General features: G+C 41.1%; 1 protein-coding gene across 3 annotated transcripts in view; it reads right to left on the bottom strand.

Annotated features, from left to right (window-relative positions):
- Positions 1-1,998: 1,998 nt before the first annotated feature.
- The window catches only part of LOC121579191 (cytoplasmic polyadenylation element-binding protein 4), a 35,044-nt gene continuing 23,611 nt past the window's right edge, over positions 1,999-13,431 (bottom strand). For 2 of the 3 annotated variants that reach the window (XM_041893560.2, XM_041893561.2), the window contains 6 exons: positions 8,737-8,907; positions 8,087-8,176; positions 7,693-7,811; positions 7,121-7,235; positions 6,590-6,771; positions 1,999-6,019 (listed from right to left, as the gene is read on the bottom strand). In XM_041893560.2, the coding sequence (XP_041749494.1) occupies positions 5,792-6,019; positions 6,590-6,771; positions 7,121-7,235; positions 7,693-7,811; positions 8,087-8,176; positions 8,737-8,907 (905 nt within the window). In that variant the 3' untranslated portion in view covers positions 1,999-5,791. Of the gene's footprint in view, positions 6,020-6,589; positions 6,772-7,120; positions 7,236-7,692; positions 7,812-8,086; positions 8,177-8,736; positions 8,908-12,480; positions 12,505-13,431 lie in introns of all 3 variants that reach the window. The other variant, XM_041893559.2, reaches the window with a different exon arrangement.

The raw sequence follows: 13,431 nt of genomic DNA, 5'->3' as shown, positions 1-13,431 counted from the left end.
TTAGTTGAGCCAGCACTTGTTTCTAGGAAACCATACACAAAAAGAGGTCATAATTTCATGGAGTCTGTAAATGAAGAAAACACATGCAAAAAGTGGCAAGCAAGTTAGGTCCAAAAAATGGATTTTTGCAAAGTCAAATGAATGTATTGTGTTAAAGGTTTCATGATGCTTGTATTTAAACCAAAGTAGATTGCTTTAAGACTTTTATACATCTGTTGGGGTCTTCAATATGAGGTCCTAAACCTAACATGAAAGTGCATCCTTGTAGCTGTGTGGGCTAATATAGTCAAAATGTTTGCCTTGGGGTAAGTTCAGCCAATGGCCATGGGGTAAGTTCAGCCAATGGCCACCATACCCCATACAAATGATGATCGCAAAAATACTATGAATACTAAGCATAAAACAGACAAAATATAGTCTGTCGTGAATATGAACTCAAGATAGTGCATTTGTATTGTTACAGAGCAGACATCATCATGCCTCGTGTATTAAACAGGCAGGGGTCTAGCCCCCCTTGAGGTTCTTGAGAGAGCAGCCAAGGAAGTGAGAGAAGGGAAGAAGTCCATTGGAGCTGCAGCAAGGGATGAAAAAATAGACTGAATGACACTGAAGAGGTACATTAACAAAAAAGACAATGAACATGTACCTGTTTGAAAGAGAGGCTATGATAGAGCAGCAGAGGCACACAATGTCTTATCTGATGACATAGAGTCTGAGCTTGATAAACATATTAAGAATCTCACAGACCAGTTTCATGGGCTTAGTAGCCTCAAATGCAGAGATCTTGCCTACGAATTGGCACATCAAAACAACATCCTTGTCCCGGACAACTGGTCAAGAAATGGAAGGTTAAGTGATATTGAAAAGAGAGATCTATATCTGAATGTACACCCCCAATCCATGAATTCAACTTTGACCTACCATCACCATCACCCACTGACCCCAAGGAGGCTCAACTTACTCTGTCCCTATTCTCATTGTACCCCAAACCCGGGGTAAGTTGTGTCAAGAGACCACTTCTTATTTAGACAAGCTACGTTTTCAAAACTGTTATGTTTACATGAATTCTGATTATTTCCCGGGATACACAACATTTTGAATATAGGTAGATATCTTTGTTAGAAAGAATACTATATTCCCCTTGACGTAGTGATGCTGAATGTAAAAAAAAAATGGCTCAACATACCCCACTCTCTTCTAATAGGATATGAGATGGTTTTGCCTACATTAAAGGAAAATCATATTGCCGTACTCAGGCAATGTGAGTGCTGCTACCTAAGGTACGCAAGGTCCCAAAGGTAGTGAGCTAATGGTTTTCTTTTCAGGTTGGACAGATTATTAGAAGACTACAATAGAGTGGATTCTAAATTGGGCAACCAACGGTTTCCTACTTTATATTGGTAATGTACCAGTCAGCAGGCAGGTGGAGCTGCTGAGTCTGAGGAAGATGAATTCCTTCCAGTGTTTGTAGACACACTAATCACACCTCATTATCCAAGGGCATTTATGCAGCATTATCAATACCCTGGCATGCATGATGACACATCTATTTTACAATGACTTGCTTCATCAGCTAATCAGCTATGGCTTGTTTAGGATGACCAAGGATGACCGCGGCATTATAGTGACATTCTGTGTCTGAAAATATCAGAGTAATGGCTGGCATACAAACACACTGACTTCGTAGCCTGGACAAGGAAATAATTAATGGTTGCAAAATAAATGCTCATAAAATATTAATGGTTACTTTGATACCGACATTATCGAAAGCTCTGGAGGTCACCATTTTAACACCCTTTCTCTCTCACACACACACACAGCATTACTTACATAACTCATTGTGACCTTATTTGCTTGTATGTAGTAAAGATATCGGAATTAATTTGGAGGTTTTATCAGCCAGGGCCCAGCAATGGCTGCTGCCTAGCTTTATGAAAGCAGCAACTGATATAAACCGCTACACACTGTTACAGTCCACACAGAAATAAACACACAGTGGGCCTTATCTTATCACAGTTAAGTTTTATTCATTCAACATTTCACATTACAAATATTTAAAAATGATGCACACTGTTATAAATAGTTGGCTGCAAACAATTAAATAACAGAATTTTATTTTTCGTTTCACTAGCACTTCTACAGACCAACTCCTCGAAATATGGACATTTTGTATTACATAACTTAATTAGAAAGGAAAATACAAAAATAGGAACTTATAAAGTGAAATGACAATAGAAATTAAGATGATATCTTAAGTAAAAAATGCTATTAATAAATACAACCTTCCCATACACAGTTAAAAACTATTGAAATTTTGCCATTAAGTAACATCATTAACAGACAAATATTTAAATCTTTATTTTCCTTCAGAAAATGTTAATCATATATTGTGGAGCACAATATAGCAATTAGTAAAAACTAGACACTTTAACATATTAAAAGCTTCACCTCAAAAATATAACAAAAATCTGATCAAAATTATAAAAATTAATTATACATTCCAATTAAAAATATACCAATAAACAGCTAAATACATTATTGACCTAATAATTACAATGCAATCACAGTAGCTTGAAATAAACAAATGAGCACAAAACCTTTAATGGTTTAAAAATAACTTCAATTATTTATATTAGTACAAATAGTTTGATTTATTTTTCTTTTCTACAAACACCAGCATGAAAAGGATTACAATAACAGTAGAAAATGACTGTGAAAAACATATTAACGTCTTCTTTAAATGTCTGCAATTAAAAATGGCATTAAAGAATTACATTGCAAAGAGTCTTTATCTGGAAAAAAGTTCAAAAAAAATGTATTGCACATAACAACTCGAAGTTAACTTGCAACATTTACCACATTCAAGTCTTAAAGTTCCCCTTCCTCCAACACGGTTGAATTATCTCAACAGACAGTGGAGAGGAGTTATCAAGTCTTTTCAACAGTGTCCTATAAGATGCTCAAGTCCTGCACTGCTAAAATTGATTTTAGAGTTAGTTTTTTTTTCTTCTTATTTTCTCATATTTTTTCTTTGCATCCTGCAGAGGTCTGAGTATGGGGAAGGTAAAGAGATTAACACATGGGAGGGGAGTGAGGTGTGGGGGTGTCCTTAACAAATTAAAGTTGAGAAACATCTGGTGCACAACCACAACAATCAAATTCAGTAGCTAATTCATGTACTTATCTTTTTTTCGTCATGCATGCTAAGGATTACAATAGGAGCTAGTTGGCAAGTTCAAGAATATATATTTTCAAATGTTAAAATATCTAAACACCAAACATCCATTCTTGTGATACGAGATTCTGCCGAAGCATGAACCATAAATTTGCATTATCCTTATAATAGTTATATTCCAGCTATGGAGAGGAAAGCAAAAAGAGAGAAGTTACCATTTTCCAACTAGGGTAGCCATTTTTTAAACAATAACATTCCATTTTAAATGACAACTTTTTCCTCGCCATGCTGTTAAGATCAGATTTTTTGTGAAACATCTAGTGAATAAGATCTAAGACCTTAAGCAATACACTGATCGTTCCTCTGTCGTTTCGAAGTCGCATCAACACACGTGCGCACTTAGTCGTGAAGATTCCTCAGCACTGAAACATATAAAAAGCATATTTGAAAATAATATAAATCGAAATCACTCAAAATTTTTCTTTAAATGAAAATTTCCATATATGCAGATCTCTCAGTAACAAAAGTACAAAAGCTACCTTTCACAATGTGAAAAATTGAGGTATTGCAAAAAGGAGTTTTCCCATTTGTGAAAAATGTGCCTAAAATGACTGTTGAAAAAAAAAATATTTAGAAAAGTAGTGCATAAATGTTTATATGTGCATGACAAAATAATTTAGCTAGAAAACACTGTACCAAAAATCAGCAGGCCATGTATAAAATAATCATTTTTTTTTTTATCTCATTAACAGCAAATTCTTCAAAAAGTGTTTTTAACTTCTAAAATGTTTATCCACCACACCCACAAGCTAAAGCCATGGTGCAGAACTGGTGCAGTAGAACACCATCAAGCCAACACAAGGATACGGTTTTCACTAGTGTGTTTAGTTCTATTTCAGCACTCACTCCCTGACATATTTAACGCTAGTAGATTCAGACACTGTACGACTATAATAACCAAACGTGAGCCTTTGTTTAGCTTTTTGTGTTCATTTCCCAAACCTGTTGCAGACCTATCCACGTTACACAACTGCCTAGCAACAAATGTCTCCATTTTGACCTTTGAAAATGAGGGGATTGACTGGTGAAAAAGCCTTGGTGTCTGTAAACTGAATAAGTCCAGTTGTTTTCACTAGTGTTTTCCTGGATTTTCACTGCACTATTATCTATTCAAGGTCAATCTTTGGTTTGCTGGAGTCCATCTGGTCTTCGTAAGGAAAATTATAAGAAAACAATAATGAAAACTCTGTGAAGAACTGAAATGAGATAGTGTTACTCACTACTGCACAGCCGTCTTTGGTTCCCTAAAGCATCTAGGTATAACCTCTTTATTGCAGTCGTTTGAGTGAGTGAACTGCATTGTGGGACGCATGTAGTAGAGCACATCGCATGGACTATCTTCATTTATGCTTAGAACACTGGCTGAGTTAGCTGGGCTGGCACAGGAAGAGAGGTCTGCAGGTCTAGTTACAGCATCTCCTCTAGATGTAAATGTGTTGATGACATGCCTGACTTTTCTAATTCATTTCTCTTTTTTGAGTGGGATTAAAAACAGGTTGAATAAAGGCTCGGGAGATTTGCACCAATGCTATAATAATAATAATAATAATAATAATAATAATAATAATAATAATACACGAGAAACAGGGCTTTCTGCTCACGTGCAGCCCTGATGAGAACTAGCCCCTAGCCTCTCTTCTCCTAGCTAGCAGGACCTCAGACACAGAGGGGGGTCACTTTTCATCTCTATACCGGCCAGCGCTGAGGGCCTCTGGTACCTCCAACGCCATACATTCCCCAATAAAATGCTCTGTTCATTCTTACTACAACCTTGGTCGGATTACAAAAATAAAGAAGTGACAAAGCAGCGTCTATAAAACTGTGCCTTTTTTTCTGACGCCGTTTCCCTTTGATTATGGTCTTAAGGGAAGAGGAATACCAGCTTACTTTCTTTAACTTATTCAGCACATTAGCAGCTAAGCTTGAGGTATTAGTTTTTGCATGTCAAAATGGAGATCAAACCAGAACGCCTGTTGTGAAATCGATCTTGTCAAGTAACATCAAATATTAGCATGGTCTTTAAAAATAAAATAAAATATTCAAACATCTGATCTGGGAAAGAACCCACGTTTCTGTAGTTGTTTCTTTTTTTAAACCAATTGAGATTAAGCTTTGGTTAACTACTGAGACTTTATCATCTGCACTCTAAAATAAAGAAATAAGTGCACTCTTCTTTAGCAACACCTTTTCTATTCACATCTGCTCTGGAGCCTATTGGATCAACATTTAAACTGAACATACTGCTTTGAAGTTGATGGTCAATGACAAGCCAATTGGATAGTAGGGTGACAATTGAAAGCCCAATCTTTTCAAATGTCTATGTGCTCTAATAAAATATAAAAGCAACTGGAGAAAGTCAAGAGAATGGGATTTCACATTTTCTTTTCCTTTCTTGACATTTTCTCATCTTTAAAATAAATATTAATTTAAAAATGAAACATATATTTTTTTTCCAAATTAGAGCTACAAGGAACCAGCAACAGAAAAGTGCATTTATTTGTACAATGATTTTGCGACTCCTACTCCCCCCGTCCCCACTGCCTCTCTCTCGCTCTCTCAGTTCCAGCGGAAGGAGATGTGCCTAGGCCGGTCACCTCCCTCCTTGACCAGTGGCTTGTGGAACTCCCGACCGGCGCGCGAGTGGATGGCTGCCCAGCAGTATTCACAGTAATACTGGAGACAGGTGACGTTGGCGCAGAAGAAAGGGGCAAACTTGCCACCGCACCGGGTTCCCTGACACTCATCACACAACTGGTCGTCCAGGACGTATGGCTTCACTTCCACCTGGGGGGGGGGAAGAGGGAGAGCGAGAGAAAGGGAGAGAGAGAGCAGACAGAGGGGGACAGAGAAAGGTAGGAAGAATACCATCTGTCAGACACCCACTAGAGAATAGTGATAGGATTAATACATCTTACATTAACGTACTGTATCTTCAAAGATTTAACACAACACATAACTGCATTGGCAATTACATTCCAGTTAGGAGAATGGTCATCTATAAACATTCTAAAGTCAGTACCAAAGTAGAGACACGTTGGGTTGGTACGTTCATTTGTGAACAATTATTCCAGTTTGACTGATTTCAGTTGAGTGAATTAGCATAATTATTCTGCAGGTGGCAGCTGGTTAAATGTACAAGGCATTGAATGTCTGCTTGACAGTAATTTGTTTTCTGTCCTCGTATGCCCCTGTCAAAATACCCCAAAATGTTTTACTTTCATCTATAAAACCATTACAATAAAGAACAAATTGTCCTTTTAAAATGTACAAGACAGGAGATAAGAGCCTTTTATCTGTTTTGTAAAAAAATGCTGTATATTTGTGCAACGCTGTATTAGCAGGGCCTTCACTAACCCGTTTATCGATTTCTCCGTGCTGCAGTTGGACAAAACGAGCGCTGATAGCAGCAATGTAGCTCTGTTGATTAGAGAAGGCCACCCGCCCTGCTCCCTTGGGGTACTTGAGCTCCGGGTCTGTGTCGATACCTGCGTAGCACACCCCTCCATACAGCCTGTCCATGATCATAGCCAGCTCCACTGTGGAAGGAGGGAAACACAGGTTGCAGATGGCACAATTCCAAGGGTGCAGCCTCAGATTTCATGTAAACATTCCGAGCTCGGCCGTAATGTTTCAAATAGCTTCCATTTTCATTATGAGTTGCTACAAATTCCCTTCTCCCCCATGACATACTGTGCATGCTGATGTGATAAAATGCAGCACTAATCAAACAGGTTAATACACCATAGAGGATACATGGTTGTGTCACATATTTCCCATGGGCCCTGGTCAAAAGTAGTGCACTATATAAGGAATAGAACGCCACCTGGGACACATCCTAAGTGCCAATGGAAACGGGGCTTTAGCTGACTAGGGTCAATAGGTTACCTGCACGAAGAGGGCGTGGCACCCCACCCACAAAGATGGTCTTCCTGGGGTCCAGAGGCTGGGAGCCGTCCATCACAAAGTCACTGTCGTTCAGGTTCCAGGGGCGGATCTGAACCTGTCACACACAGAGAGACATGTTACACGTCAGGTTATGTCTCTATGTTGGCCATGGCTGCCATGTTATGCCTGTGCTGATGCAAAGCCATTTCTATAGGGAGAGCGGCTGCTTGCTCATTTACTTGGTCTGCCACTAAATCGAATGGGCTCACTAAATCAAACATGAAGCAGTAAAATTCTAGGGTGTATTAATTACGGAAACAGCTTACCGTTTAAGAACCAAACGGAATCAAATGTAACGAAACGGGGACTGACCTACCTGAATTTGTCCAATAGAAACTCTCGTTTGCGTTTTCCGTTCGGAGTAAACAGTTTGTTTCAAAACTTTTTGCAACAGACAAAACGTTTTCGCAAACAGAATCGCCATAATGAATGTTACACCCCTGCTGCATCTTGAGATCTTTCATAATAGTATTAAAGAAGGGAGCAGATGGATGATGGCACAATCTGCTCACCGGCTTGTCTTTGATGGTGGGGCTGGAAACGCACAGGTAAAGCTTGCCGTCCTCTTCAATACAGGCTTCAATCAGGGCCTGTACAGAGCTCTCATCCTGGAACAGCAGGAAGGCATAACCTACAGGACAAACAGACACCACTTAAACCACTTGCACAGAACAATGTCACAGAGATCACTAGAGGACTTAACTCTGACCTCTACCATTTCATTCTCCGTCTGTTGCTGGAAATGACTGCCAATGGTATGACTGATCTGCTCACAAGTTTGTTTTAAACATTTCAAATTATTTAGGCATCAATAGTCAATCTTGAAAACCCATTTTGATGATGACAACGCTGCATGTGGCTGACGTTAAGGGCGGTAGCAGTAGGCTGACTTGTCACATGACTCACCTTTCGGGGGAAAGTAAGATTTGCTCTCTGCCTTGTGAGGCCAGTCCACAAAGAGGTGTCCGAAGCGACGGAAACTTGCAGTTATTTCATCTAAAAGTGAAAAAGAAAACAAAAACATACTTCAACAATTGCCTCACAGTGGTTGTACTGTGATATGGTGTGGGTCATCATATGGCTGTTCTTAGTGGGCTCTACTTGAGGGAGTCCCTGGTAACATTAAACAGGGAGATTAAAGCAGAGCAGATGGTGGCATCCACAAAACAAGCAGTGCCTCAGCTGTTCTCTTGTCTTCTGCCAGCAACACTGCTCAGACCTGAGAGATGTCCTCCACTCCTTATAACAGAGAATGTACTAGAACTACACCTATTCGCGAGCCAAAGCCCTCAGGAAGCTGGTAGAAACTAAACAACACAAGACTTGCTATGCAGTGAGAAACGGAAGAGCAGCGCTGCTTGGTGAAAATCTATGGCCAAAATTGGTCACAGAGTGACTGGTCTTCAACATCAGTCATGTGACCCTATGACTACTGGCCATGAAGATAGACACTTTGTAGACCTCCACCCCATCAACCAGGTGTTCAGCCCAGTCAATGAATCAGTGTATTCCAGGCTCACTGCCTCCACTGTGGTCTGCAGTGTTGTAAAGGTTACCTTCATCAATATCAGGGGGAAGGCCACCGACAAAGACCTTGCGGGAGTAGCGCTCCACACGCTCCCCATTCTGGTGGGGGAAGCAGTGGGGCGAGCCAAGGCCAGGCAGGCTCTGCTCGCAACGCTCGTCGTCAGGGAAACCATCCTCCATGGGGAACAGGGAAGAGTGACCTGAGGGGGAGAGGGGAGGGGAGGGACGAGTAGAGGAGAGGAGACAACACAGTCAGTCAATGACAGATTGTGTGAAGACGTAACACAACGGATACAAAAACATGATCAATACTCATAGGGTTTATTTCCTAGGTTTATCAACATGTGTTGCGTGAATATTATTACATGGCTAGGTATTGTATTGTCAAGCAATACTAGCTACGACAATATGTGCCAATTTTCCAGGAATTCACCTGACATGATTAATTGAGTGCCAGAGACAGTGCTACAGTAAGGCCCTCTACAAGCCGCCCTGCTGAGCCGTTTGAGAGGGACTGAGCCAGGGATACCTCTCTCCCTCCCTCCGCTCTCCCTCCTCTTCCCCTCCCTCCGCTCTCCCTCCCTCCTCTTCCCTCTGCTCTCCCTCCCTCCTCTTCCCTCCCCTCTCCTCCACACCAGCCATCCCCATATCAGCTCATTTGGCTACTCGCTCAGCTGCGCACAGACACACGACTGCCTGCATATTGTTCCGGCCCCGTGTCCTGGAGGTTAAGCCACCCCAGACTTATTCCTAACCAAGCGACAGAAAACCAGAGATGAGCAGCTTTATGACCAATTATGTAGGAGAGTTAGCCCTGAGTCTGTTCACTGTGTGTCTCGCTCTGTAAAGAAAAGCTCTTGGGAGCTGAAAACACAAAACAACATGCCAGATCAAACACAAAGACCAACAATAAATCACAACATCTACATGCTAACACATACTGTCCCCCTTCATAAATACTGGAAATGGATGCAAAAACACAGGGGTTTTCTATGCCAGTTAAAATCACACACACACACACACACACACACACACACACACACACACACATATATATATATATACACATTTTTTTGTCCATTAAAACAACATCAAATTGATCAGAAATACAGTGTAGACATTGTTAACGTTGTAAATGGCTATTATAGCTAGAAACGGCTGATTTCCAATGGAATATCTACATAGGCGTACAGAGGCCCATTATCAGCAACCATCAGTCCTGTGTTCCAATGGCATGTTGTATTTGCTAATCCAAGTTTATAATTTTAAAAAGGCTAATTAAATCATTAGAAAACCCTTTTGCAATTATGTTAGCACAGCTGAAAAACTGTTGTGCTGATTAAAGAAGCAATTCTTCAGACTAGTTGAGTATCTGGAGCATCAGCAATTGTGGGTCCGATTACAGGCTCAAAATGGCCAGAAACAAAGAACTTTCTTCTGAAACTCGTCAGTCTATTCTTGTTCTGTGAAATCAAGGCTATTTCATGCGAGAGGCGGCAGGTAGCTTAGTGGTTAAGAGCGTTGTGCCAGTAACTGTAAGGTCGCTGGTTCTAATCCCAGAGCCGACTTGATGAAAAATCTGTCGATGTGCCCCTTGAGCAAGGCACTTAACTCTAATTGCTCCTGTAAGTCGCTCTGGATAAGAGCATCTGCTAAATGAGTAAAATGTAGTCTCAAGAAGGCCAGTTTTATTGCTTCTTTAATCAGCACAACAGTTTTTCAGCTGTGCTAACATAATTGCAAAAGGGTTTTCTAATGATCAATTAGCCTTTTAAAATGATAAACTTGGATTAGCAAACACAACGTGCCATTGGAACACAGGACTGATGGTTGCTGATAAATGGGCCTCTGTACGCCTATGTAGATATTCCATTAAAAATCAGCCGTTTCCAGCTACAATAGCCATTTACAACATTAACAATATCTACACTGTATTTCTGCTAAATTTAATGTTATTTTAATGGAGAAAAAAAAAAATGTTTCTTTCGAAAACAAGGACATTTCTAAGCGACCCCAAACCTTTGAACGGTAGTGTATGTATGTACACACACATACATATATACACACATACAATAAAATGTATACACACACACACACACACAATAAATAAATAAATAAATAAATATACACACACACACACTAAAAAGTTTGGACACACCTACTCATTCAAGAGTTTCTTTATTTTTACTATTTTCTACATTGTAGAATAATAGTGAAGACATCAAAACGATGAAACAACACATATGGAATCATGTAGTAACCAAAAAGTGTTAAACAAATGAAAATATATTTTATATTTGAGATTCTTCAAATAGTCATCCTTCGCCTTGATGACAGCTTTGCACACTCTTGGCATTCTCTCAACCAGCTTCATGAGGTAGTCACCTGAAATGCATTTCAATTAACAGGTGTGCCTTCTTAAAAGTTAATTTGTGGAATCTCTTTCCTTCTTAATGCGTTTAAGCCAATCAGTTGTGTTGTGAAAGGGTAGGGGGGGTATACTGAAGATAGCCCTATTTGGTAAAAGACCAAGTCCATATTATGGCAAGAACAGCTCAAATAAGCAAAGAGAAACGACAATCCATCATTACTTTAAGACATGAAGATCAGTCAATACGGAACATTTCAAGAACTTTGAAAGTTTCTTCAAGTGCAGTCACAAAAACCAAGCGCTATGATGAAACTGGCTCTCATGAGGACCGCCACAGGAATGGAAGACCCAGAGTTACCTCTGCTGCAGAGGATAAGTTCATTAGAGTTACCAGCCTCAGAAATTGCAGCCCAAATAAATGATTCACAGAATTCAAGTCACAGACACATCTCAACATCAACTAATCAGAGGGGACTGAGTGAATCAGGCCTTCATGGTCGAATTGCTGCAAAGAAAACACTACTAAAAAGGACACCAATAAGAAGAAAAGACCTGCTTGGACCAAGAAACACGAGCAATGGACATTAGATCGGTGGAAATTTGTCCTTTGGTCTGGAGTTCAAATCAAAGATTCTGGGTTCCAACCACCATGTCTTTGTGAGACGCAGTGTGGGTGAACGGATGATATCCACATGTGTATTTCCCACCGTAAAGCATGGAGGAGGAGGTGTTATGGTGTGGGGGTGCTTTGCTAGTGGCACTGTGATTTATTTAGAATTCAAGGCACACTTAACCAGCATGGCTACCACAGCATTCTGCAGCGATACGCCATCCTATCTGGTTTGGGCTTAGTGGGACTATCATTTGTTTTTCAACAAGACAATGACCCAACACACCTCCAGGCTGTGTAAGGGCTATTTTACCAAGAAGGAGAGTGCTGCATCAGATGACCTGGCCTCCACAATCCCCCGACCTCAACCCAATTGAGATGGTTTGAGATGAGTCGGAATGCAGAGTGAAGGAAAAGCTGCCAACAAGTGCTCAGCATATGTGGGAACGCCTTCAAGAATGTTGGAAAAGCATTCCAGGTGAAGCTGGTTGAGAGAATGCCAAGAGTGTGTGTGCAGAGCTGTCATCAAGGCAAAGGGTGGCTATTTGAAGAATCTCAAATATAAAATATATTTTGATTTGTTTAACACTTGTTTGGTTACTACATGAGCCATATGTGTTATTTCATAGTATTGACGCCTTCACTTTTATTCTACAATGTAGAAAATAGTAAAAAATATAGAAAAAGCCTTGAATGAGTAGGTGTCCAAACTTTTGACTGATATATATATATACATATATACACATACACACATACATATTCCACTTTAATAACCCAAGATAATCAGTTTACCTCGTCTCCTCCCATAATTCCTTGCTGCATGTAAAATAACATAGAACACCAACAGTGACCAGGAATGACAGTTTCACTGATATATCCATTCTTTCATTGACTACACATGCCCTCTCCATCTCAGTCACATCCTCCATGTGATTGGTACTGTGTTGCCTCCTCAGTGCTCCAAGTTACGTGGCAGACTGATGATTTAGTACTGTGTTGCCTTCTCAGTGCTCCAAGTTACGTGGCAGACTGATGATTTGGTCCTGTGTTGCCTCCTCAGTGCTCCAGGTTACGTGGCAGACAGATGATGATTTGGTACTGTGTTGCCTCCTCAGTGCTCCAGGTTATGTGGCAGACAGATGATGGAGCATGTGATTGGTACTGTGTTGCCTCCTCAACGCTCCAGGTTATGTGGCAGAGAAATGATGGGGAGCATGTGATTGGTACTGTGTTGCCTCCTCAGTGCTCCAGATTATATGGCAGACAGATGAGCTGTATTGAACATTCACCCCTGATTTGTTAGTTTTTTTTGTTCTACATTGTTATTGATTACGCCATTGGTGAGCTGGCAAGAAAGGCATTTCACTGTACTTGTGCATGTGACATTAAAAGTTGGTTGCCTGTGCGGTCACGTCTATACACGTCTACTGGCATACTCATGAGGATCTCAGACAGACACGCACGCACGCACGCACGCACGCACGCGACGCACGCGCCACGCACGCACGCACGCACGCACGCACGCACGCACGCACGCACGCACGCACGCGCGACGCGACGCACGCACGCACGCGACGCACGCACGCACGCGACGCGACGCGCACGCACGCACGCACGCACGCACGCACGCACGCGACGCACGCACGCACGCCGCATGCGCACGCACGCACGCACGCGCACGCACGCACGCACGACGCACGCACGCACGCATGCAGACGCACGCGACGCGACGCACGCACGCAC

Source organism: Coregonus clupeaformis, chromosome 13, assembly GCF_020615455.1.
Source record: "Coregonus clupeaformis isolate EN_2021a chromosome 13, ASM2061545v1, whole genome shotgun sequence".
Classification (NCBI taxonomy): domain Eukaryota; kingdom Metazoa; phylum Chordata; class Actinopteri; order Salmoniformes; family Salmonidae; genus Coregonus; species Coregonus clupeaformis.
The sequence above is the reverse complement of the archived record's forward strand: the minus strand, read 5'-3'. Positions and strand labels throughout refer to the sequence as shown.